At 47.7% G+C, this 9692-nt stretch overlaps 2 protein-coding genes across 2 annotated transcripts; both read left to right on the forward strand.

The window, feature by feature from the left end:
* Window positions 1-1654: 1654 nt before the first annotated feature.
* Window positions 1655-3876, forward strand: LOC134489819 (neurotrophin receptor-interacting factor homolog). Its single transcript, XM_063292686.1, has 2 exons — window positions 1655-2394; window positions 3559-3876. Exons 1-2 carry the CDS (start codon window positions 1660-1662, stop codon window positions 3874-3876), a joined length of 1053 nt encoding a protein of 350 aa, XP_063148756.1. The 5' UTR covers window positions 1655-1659.
* A 29-nt stretch (window positions 3877-3905) lies between these two features.
* LOC134489820 (zinc finger protein 239-like) lies at window positions 3906-6338 on the forward strand. Its single transcript, XM_063292687.1, has 2 exons — window positions 3906-3984; window positions 5131-6338. Exons 1-2 carry the CDS (start codon window positions 3906-3908, stop codon window positions 5979-5981), a joined length of 930 nt encoding a protein of 309 aa, XP_063148757.1. The 3' UTR covers window positions 5982-6338.
* The last annotated feature ends 3354 nt before the right edge of the window (window positions 6339-9692 follow it).

Here is a 9692-nt window from a genome sequence, read left to right on the forward strand (position 1 = left end):
GATGATGTTATTGCTGTGTCCTGCAGGCAGAAGCTAAACCAGTGAAGTGCTAAGCCATGATTTACTGTATACTGAACAATCCTTATTTAGCTAGTTCTACATGACACACTAATCTCAAACCGAATCATACGGCTTAATGCGGTGCTTCTCAGCCTTGCAAACTTTAAGATGCATGGACTTCAACTCCCAGAATTCCCCAGCCAGCCATGTTCCCTTTGCGTCTTAAAGTTGCCAAGGTTGAGAAGCACCGGCTTAATGCAACGTGCACATTTTGGATTTCTGCATTCTTAGAAATGTTCTTTTTTAACTCTGAACTTTTCTAATAGCCCTCCCCAACCTGCTTTGCAGAGGACAAACTTCTTTTGAAAGATGCTTGGCTTAAAATCTGTGAGAAGGGAGAACAGATGGGCCTTGAGTTGCAATCCTGAACCCCTGGGTAGGAGTCTGTGCCCCTCGCAAAATGCCTTCCTCACTATGGTGAGATGCATTGAATTTCTTTGAAAAAGATTTACGTTATTTCTAAATCTGCATCCCTCACAACATGAGAGCTTCCAAAGTGCCATTCTTAGTAATATATGAATAGCTGCTCTATGTTTACTTCAGAATGAAAAATGATAGCTATACTGTATCGTGTGTGTGTGTGTGTGTGTGTGTGTGTGTGTGTATTGCCATTCAATCGTGTCCGATTCTTGGAAACTGCCTGGACAAGTCCCTGCAGTTTTCTTGGCAAGAGTTTGGAAGTGGTTTGCCATTGCCTCCTTCCTAGGGCTGAGAGAGAGTGACTGGCCCGAGGTCACCCAGCTGGCTTTGTGCCCAAGGTGGGACTAGAACTCACAGTCCCCCGTTTTCTAGCCTGATGCCTTAACCACGACACCAGACTGGCTCTCCAATATCTAGTATAAGCAGTGGCCATATTTTCTTGGAAGAAAATAAAGGAGAAACCTGGGAAGGGGGCAAATCTGAGAGAGGTTCATAAGGATTTTAAAAACATTGTTTATGTTTATAACTTTGCTTTACAAAGGAAAATTCAAGACCAAAACCAAGAAAATAAATAAATCTAAAGGACAGCTTTCTGCAATCAAGGACGTGCATGGTCACTGTCTGCAAATGTTCTGCAAATAGTGGGGACAACCACTAGATGGCAGAAAAATTACACAATAAATTAAGACTGCTGCTATCTGGTGGAAGGCGGGGTACCTGCAATCTGTATGATAAGCCTGATTATTTGAGCAGGCTCAGAAGCAAGAAGAAAGTAGGAAAAAAAGAGAAAGAAATAAAGGTATAAAGAAGTGGTTTCTGATATTCTTCATAGCAGTTATAAGTACAATTATATTTTAACCTCTCTCTCTAAGGCTATATCATGATTCTCTTCTTTCTATAATCTGGGCACGAACTTCTTCAGTGTATGAATCTTAGCTATCTCAGATTGAACAGATTTCCAGCTTGTAATTTTATTTTACAATTCTTGGCACTGGTATTTATTGTCCTCCTCTTAAAACTTCCCCTTAGGGATTCAAAGCGTTCCTCGTGGCAAGAAGATTGATCATTCTCAACCACCTGGAGGCCTGAAACACTCTGCAGGGTGGTGATATCAAAAGCCCCCACTTCGTGGGATTTACAGATACAATTGGCTCAGGCCATTGGTGCCAGGAAGAGGAAATGGCTTCTGAGCAGGGATGTCCGGTGCCGCTGGGCCTCTTACAGGAGGTTCGAGTTCAACAGGGAGTGAAAACAGAGCAGCCAGATTTCCTCCCGTTTGAATCAGGGGCTGGGAAAGGCCCCCCCATCTTGCTCACGGGCAGCCCTGAGGAATTCTGGGAGAGAGCCAGGGTTGGCTATCAGAAGGGGCTGCCACAGCCCTGGGAAGCTCAGCTGCAGACTTTCTTGAAGGCGATGGAGTCTTCCCAGCAAAGTACACTGGCATTGAAAGAGGAGGCCTTGTGTCCTCCAGAGGTGGCATCAAGCAGTGGGAAGCATCTAGCAAGCAGGAAGATGAGCCGTCCGGGCCCCGGCAGAGAAGGCCAGCTGATGGCTAACAGTGTCTCGGCGAAAGGCCAAGGAGAGTGTGGGAAGGTGAAGGAAGAGATCCAGCCGACTGAAAGAGCAGCTTCAGGCACCGATCTGGAGCGCCAACGTTTCCGGCAGTTTGGCTACCAGGAGGCCGAGGGGCCCCGCGAGGTGTGCAGCCGACTCTGGGCGCTCTGCCACCAGTGGCTGAAGCCGGAGAGACGCACCAAGGAGAAGATCCTGGAACTGCTGACCCTGGAGCAGTTCCTGGCCGTCCTTCCGACAGAAATGCAGAGCTGGGTCAGGCAAGGGAGGCCTGAGAGCTGCCTGCACGCGGTGGCCCTGGCAGAGGGTTTCCTGCGGAGGCAGCAAGCTGGAGAGGAGCAGGTAAGGACTTGGCTGGTTAAACCTGAGAGCCAGAGTGGGGGACTGGGAGTGGGGAGCTCTGGGTCCCCCTTGAGCCATGCAGGCCCCTGCTGGCCTCTTGACCAGTCCCTCCCTCGCAGCCCCAGACCCGGGGTGCAGAAGCCGAGAAGGTGCTGGGCCAGGATTGGGAGACCCAGTTCTATACTGGATTTCCATTCCCCTAATCCCTGGCCAGTGGACCCACACACCTGGAGGACAGGATGGGGGAAATAACAAACATGCATCTTCTGGTTGAGTGATTTTTTTTTTCCCTCTGTGGACTTCAAATCCTTGCAGGGGTCTTCGAGGGTTCACTCCTTTCTCCTGTCCTACCCGGTAGGCCTGAAATCTTTTCCTAGAATCCCTGTGAGGTGCCCCGTCTCCTGTGCCTTGAAACCCTTTTCCCAAACTCACTATGTATATCTCTCGGGACAGCCTTGCATCCGCTGTATTCCTTTGCAATGAAGTCTTGAAGCCTGCATATCTAAGGGGAAAATGTGCATTCCACTTGCACTGGTTGCCGGTTTGCAACCAGGTGCAATTCAGCTACAGGGCACAGGACCTGGTTCCTTGAGGGACTGCCTGTCTCCCGTAACACCTGCCCGGCTGATCTGACCGTGCAGGGCTGGCGCGCTCTGGGTTCCTTCAGCTTAACAAGGCTATCGATCAGGACCCCAGAAGCACCCCTCCTCTGTGGCAGCGCTGACCTCTGGAACAAGGCTCCCCCCAAGATCTGGACGGCCCCCATCGGTGTTTGGAAGGGCTCTGAAGCCTGACTCTTTCCTCAGGCCTTTGGCGAGGGTGACTGAAGCCGCCTTTTCTTCTTTTTTTCCCTTTGTTCCCATCTGGGTTTGTAACCTCTGCCATCTTTGTTCTTTTTGTTTTGTTTTGTTGTTTTTTCCGTTTTGAATTTTTTTTACAATCTGTAAACTACCCAGAGTCACTGGGAGTCGGACAGCATATAAACTTAAGAAATAATAATAATAATTTATTATTTATTATCCATTTCATCCGGTTCATCTCTCTTTCCTCTTTTCTTCTGTACCTATCACTTTAAAAAGTGATAAAGGCAAGGCCCTCTGTGTTTTACAGAAGCCCTTAGTTTTAAGTCGGTAAAAATCTTTGCTGTCTCGCCTTTGAATTCAGGTGAGATTCCCCAAAGGCTTTGCTGCTTCCCCTGAGCTGTGCGGAGTTCTCTCCAGCGAATGGCAAATGCCTCTCTTCGTGGAGATCAAACCAGAGAAGGACAAGGAGTCACGCTTGCTAAGTAAGGATCCTTTGGGGAAGAATCCTCACCCTCCTGTTGGGGTTTTAGTGGATCCCAAGCAGAAGCAGAGCCAGCGGCGGGAGGGTGACTGCTCAGAAACATCTCTCCGATTGCCCCGGGATGACAAGGCTGGGGAGGTGATCCAGCGGGCAGCAGTCAAGATAATAGAAAGCCAAATCCTTTTTTGGCATGGCTGAATGATCTCTGGGGTGTAGGCCAGACGAAGATGGCATGGATCTTGTCTGCTCTCCAACGACTAAGCAGGGTTGTTCCTGGATGGGAGACCAATAAGAAATCCCTAGTAGGTGAAGTCAAAAAACGTTGGAGAAGAAGGCAGCGGCAAATACACTGTTGCCAAGAAAACAACATGGAGGGGTCCATGTAATCAGCAGGAGCTGATCCTTGTCACTGCTTTAGAGACAGCTGAAAGGTCAAGGATCTCTCCCAGCTGACCATGCATTTTCTTCTTGTTTCATTATTACTATTTAAAATATTTTAATATTCACTTGCAGCAGGAAATATAAAATAGATGCAGGGAGTCCACAACTCACGGACCACTGGTCAATCCCCAGACTTTTCAGTCCGGCTACACCCTGCGATGCCGATAGTATTTACTCAGCCCTGCTCTGCCCCACAGCTGCAGAACTAATACGAGGAACTTTGCACAAGTTGCGGAGGGACGAATAGAGGGAAGCCTAGGGACCCCTTCTCAGAAAAATGTACTTAAAAGCATTAAATAAAATATTTAGATCTAGATTGGGTTACAAAAGGAATGCAATTACACTCAAATACTATTATCAAAATATTAAAAGTAGCAATATACTGTATATGTGCTGCTTTACTCATTCATTAAATCAATAACAAAACAACCTAATTTTTTTTTGGTCCGTTCAGTTGCGTCCGGTTTTCGGAGACTGCCTGGATGAGTCCCTGCAGTTTTCTTGGCAAGGTTTTTCAGAAGAGGTTTGCCATTGCCTCCTTCCTAGGGCTGAGAGAGAGTGATTGGCCCAAGGTCACCCAGCTGGCTTTGTGCCTAAGGCGTGACTAGAACTCACGGTCACCCGGTTTCTAGCCTGATGCCTTAACCACTACACCAAACTGGCTCTATAAATTTCAGTTAGAGGTTACCAAAAATAAAGTTACAATTTTTCCCCCATACCTCTTGTAATCTATCCATGGACCTCCAAGGGGTCAGTGGACCCCAGACTAAGAACCTGTAGCCTAGAGTATTCCTGTCATTGGGTGATATAAGTGTACAATAAATATAAACGCTGATTATTTTTAATTTTTGTTAAAAGGGAGAAACATCACACCACCAAAACCCAGCGCTATTTCAGAGTGGTTTGGGGCAGATCACTGGACTGCTGCTCTGTTTTAGGGTCCAGAGATTAGCATCCCAAATGGAAAGTGGCAATTCAGGTTTTTACCATAGGATTCTCTCTTTATTCTAGGAGGAGATGCAAAAGAGCAAAGCAAATTGGAAAAGAATAAGAACGTTGATGCCCCCTGGGCACTGGCCAGAAGAGCAGAGCCAAAGGTCTCTGGCTGGCCAGAGCAAGATGGTGCCACCGTAAGCCTGAAAGGAGCTTATCCTGAAAACGATCAGAACAAATTCATTAATTCCCAGGGACGGTACGTTGAACTGGAGAGCAGCCCGGCTCAGCTGACGATCCCTGCAGGTGAGAGCCAGAAGCCCGGAAGTGAGCGTGAGAAATCCTGTGCTCGCTGCAGCAAGGACTTGAAACTCAAGTGCAACATGCAGGCGCAGGAGAGGACTCGCGCGGGCGAGAAGCCGTACAAGTGCTCCGTGTGCGGGAAGGGCTTCAGCACGAGGGCCTATTTGATCACCCATGAGAGGATCCACACGGGCGAGAAGCCTTACCGGTGTTCTGACTGCGGGAAGAGTTTCTGCGACAACTCCAACCTCATCGTCCACAAAAGGACCCACACGGGGGAGCGGCCGTACCAGTGCACTGATTGCGGGAAGAGCTTCCGGGAGCGGCCGGTCCTCATCCGGCACCAGCGGATCCACACGGGGGAGAAACCCTACAAATGCCGAAACTGCGGGAAAGGCTTCAGCCAGAGCTCTGGCCTCGTGGTGCATGAACGCACTCACACCCGGGAGAAGCCGTACGCCTGTGCTGATTGTGGGAAGACCTTTGGGGGCAACTCAAACTTGAGGGTGCACATGAGGATCCACACAGGGGAAAAACCATACCGGTGCTCCGATTGTGGGAGAACGTTTGGTGACAGGTCGCTTCTCATCAGGCACCGGAGCAGCCACCAAGAGGAGAAAGGTTAATGCAAATCAAAATCCGGACTTGGTGCGCTGGTGAAGCCATAAAGAGAGATTCGTGTGCCCTACTAACTGGAAACTTCGATCTGTGCGTGCGTAGTGTGTTCCTATGCTTGTTGTGGGCACCACAGCCTAAAAAGGACTTCAACAAATTTGGGAGTGAATTCAGAGGAGGGCTACCAAGATTGTAGGGGGAGGAGAGCCTGGAAGGCAAATCCTGCGAGGAACTAAGTATGTTTAGTCTCCAGAAAAGAGGACGGAGGGAACTTTAGAGTCCACTGGAGTGGGCGGCTGTATTAAATATAAATCATAACAGCAACAACCACTTTTCAGGTATCTGAAGTACAGGAGAGCAAGACCAAAATGATGGCTAACGTTTTATATTTCGTATTTATATCTCTCTCTCTGTTGTTAGATGGTTTTACAGGGAAATAGATTCAGGTTAGATGTGAGGAGGAATTTCCTGATGGGCTCCCATCCCATGGAACAGGCTGCCTCGTGGAGTAGTACATTCCCCTTCCCCGGAGGTCTTCAAACAGAGCCCGGGTCCCCATTTGCCCAAAATGCTTTAGCAGCTCCTGTACTGAGCAGAGGGTTGGACTAGATGACCTCTGAGGTACCTTCCAGCTCTAGGATTTGATTCAGGAGACAATCCCATCATGTTCAAGGCTGCTTTGTCTCAGAGAAAGGGGCCTAGAGTTCCAGCCAGGGTCAAGAGAGAAACTGATCGTTATGAAGGTGTGCAATAATGACACGTGTTTGGGGTGTGTGTGTGTGTGTGTGTGTGTGTCAATAGATGTGTGTCAATTTCCAGTGGCTTAGAAAGCAAGTAGCAGCTAGGAGAAAGCATTGAATGGTGCCAGTATATTGTCTTCCCAAGGTGGATCAGGAGGATGAGATGGACCCTTTGTAGTAGGGTTGTGGCAGCCCAAAATTTACCGCACAGCTGTAAAGTATCTAGGAAATAAGGCTATGGGACACATGCATTCCGTGTTACTATTTTGAGGAGAGGAAAGCTTGTCGGATGTGTAGTACTGACTACCAGGTACCGTACTGTAGTAGTAATAAATAATTATTGTTGTTCTTCGTTTCTTTGCTTGTTTAATTAAATTTAGAGGCTGCCCATCTCAGATGACTCTGGGCAGCTTACACTCTAAAAAATAAGGAATAGTAAAATGGAGAAAAGAAAAAATGTGTGTCTGGAAAACAGCAGCAGCAGCCATACATAGCACTCCAGAGAGCCACGGACAAGGACTCAGCGGCCACCCTGTCCCAAAGCCTGGGAAAACCACTAGGTTTTCAAGAAGTCTTGGAACATCATCAGGGTGGGAGGCGTACATATCTCTGGGGAGATGCTGCTCCAAAGGGCAAGACCCACACCAGATTAGTAGACATTGATTCGTAGATGTGGAGTATCAGCCTCAGACTGACTGACTCTAGAAAGAGTTTTGTGTTTTGGATAGCTGCATGGTAATAAATTCTCGGAAAATCAGTACAGTACTTAAAAAGCAACAATACGTGATGTAAATCACAGTTGGAGCAAGTTGCACATACCAGGGTATAGACCTACACACACACACACACAATCTTTCAAAAACTATTCAAGGAAGTGGGGTTTTTTTTAGACCTACGTACTGTTCAGAACACCGTTTCTCAACTGGAGTTCCGTGAGTTCGTGACTGGAAAAAAAACAAAACTGCACCATGTAATGCTAACCCTCACAGTGGTGGGAATTGTTACATGCTGCAACTCAGCTGCCGGCCTGCAGCTTTGCTATTGCTTGTAAAACGTGGATTATGCAGGTTCAGAGTGAATTGTATTGTGAAGCTATGCATTTTTTGGCCATTTTTGATTCCCCGAGATTTGAAAATGATTTTAAGGTTACTTCCAGAGTAAAAAAGTGGAGAAAGGCTGGTTTAAAAGGCACAGTAGGTGGCAGCAGATCCCTGGCCAACGGTGTCTGATCTCCAAAATGTAAAGCTTGGTCAGGATTGGCTGTTATGGGATGGCAGAAAATCAGAAAATCCCAGGGATCTAGCAAACAGCAAACCAGTTCCATAAGGTTGCCAAGGAAACTACTGTAGTTCCATCTGAGTGTGACTATTCTGCAGACTCCTTGCAGCTTCTATGCATGAAGGATTTGTACCAGTCCAATGCCTTCACTGCTATGCCACCCTGGCTCTGGGGCCTACAGGGCAGGACTGGCCCAGAGTCCTCCAAGGAGCCTCCATGTCAAAGGGGGGACCAGAACCTGGGTCTCCCTATTCCTAGTCCAGCCCCTTCCCCACTACAGGTAGTCCTCTTTAGCAACTGTTGCAACACGAGATGGGCAGTGAAGAATTATGATAGATAAATAAATAAACTGCCTCATTTAGCAATCATTCATAGCTGCAACAGTGATGAAAAAGTAACTTTCCTCGCATTTATAACCTTTGCAGGTCTGTAAAGCAAAGGAAAGCTGAAAAAGAATCGTAAAATTGTGATGTTTTACTTACTGACTGCTTCGCTTATCAACCAAGTTGCCAGTCCCAATTGTGTTCAGTAAAAAAGGACTACCTGTATTCTACCCTGGCTCTTGGGCTGAGAGGGTGGACTTGGCCAGAGTCCCCCAGGGAGCTTCTACGGCTGAAGGGGGATTAGAAAGGGGTCTCCCCACTCCTAGTCGAGCACCTTCACCACTACCCCACACTGGGCTGAGAGAGAAAGAATTGACCCAAATCCCCCTATGGAGCTTCTGTGGCTGCTGTGTGTGTGTGTGTGTGTGTGTGTGTGTACCAGAACCTTTGTCTCCCCAATACTGATCCAGCCATACTCCACCCAGGCTTCCTAGATATTGTCTAGAGTAGTGTTTCTTGATAAAATAGTTAAGAGCAGAGACATCACACTGACCACAAAGGCCCGCATAGTTAAAGCAATGGTGTTCCCTGTAGTAACATATGGCTGCGAGAGCTGGACCATAAGGAAGGCTGAGAGAAGGAAGATCGATGCTTTTGAACTGTGGTGTTGGAGGAAAATTCTGAGAGTGCCTTGGACTGCAAGAAGATCCAACCAGTCCATCCTCCAGGAAATAAAGCCAGACTGCTCACTGGAGGGAATGGTATTAAAGGCAAAACTGAAATACTTCGGCCACATAATGAGAAGACAGGACAGCCTGGAGAAGATGTTGATGCTAGGGAGAGTGGAAGGCAAAAGGAAGAGGGGCCGACCAAGGGCAAGATGGATGGATGATATTCTAGAGGTGATGGACTTGTCCCTGGGGGAGCTGGGGGCGTTGACGACCGACAGGAAGCTCTGGCGTGGGCTGGTCCATGAAGTCACGAAGAGTCGGAAGCGACTGAATGAATAAACAACAAAGTGTTTCTCAACCTTGGCAATTTTAAGATGTGTGGAGAGCCAGTCTGGTCTAGTGGTTAAGGCAATGGGCTAGAGACCAGGAGGCTGGGAGTTCTAGTCCCGCCTGAGGCATGAAAGCCGGCTGGGTGACCTTGGGCCAGTTGCTCTCTCTCAGCCCAACCCACCTCACAGGGTTGTTGTGGTGGGGAAAATAGGAGGAGGAGGGGGTATTAGCTATGTTCCCCACTTTGAGTTATTTATAAATAATAAGTCGGGATAAAAATAAAATAAATATAAAATAACTCCCAGAGTTTTTATTTCTGGGAGTTGAAATCCACACATCTTAAAGTTGGCCAGGTTGAGAACCACTACTCTAGAGAATAC

Source organism: Candoia aspera, chromosome 2 (assembly GCF_035149785.1).
Source record: "Candoia aspera isolate rCanAsp1 chromosome 2, rCanAsp1.hap2, whole genome shotgun sequence".
In the NCBI taxonomy this organism is placed as follows: Eukaryota; Metazoa; Chordata; class Lepidosauria; order Squamata; family Boidae; genus Candoia; species Candoia aspera.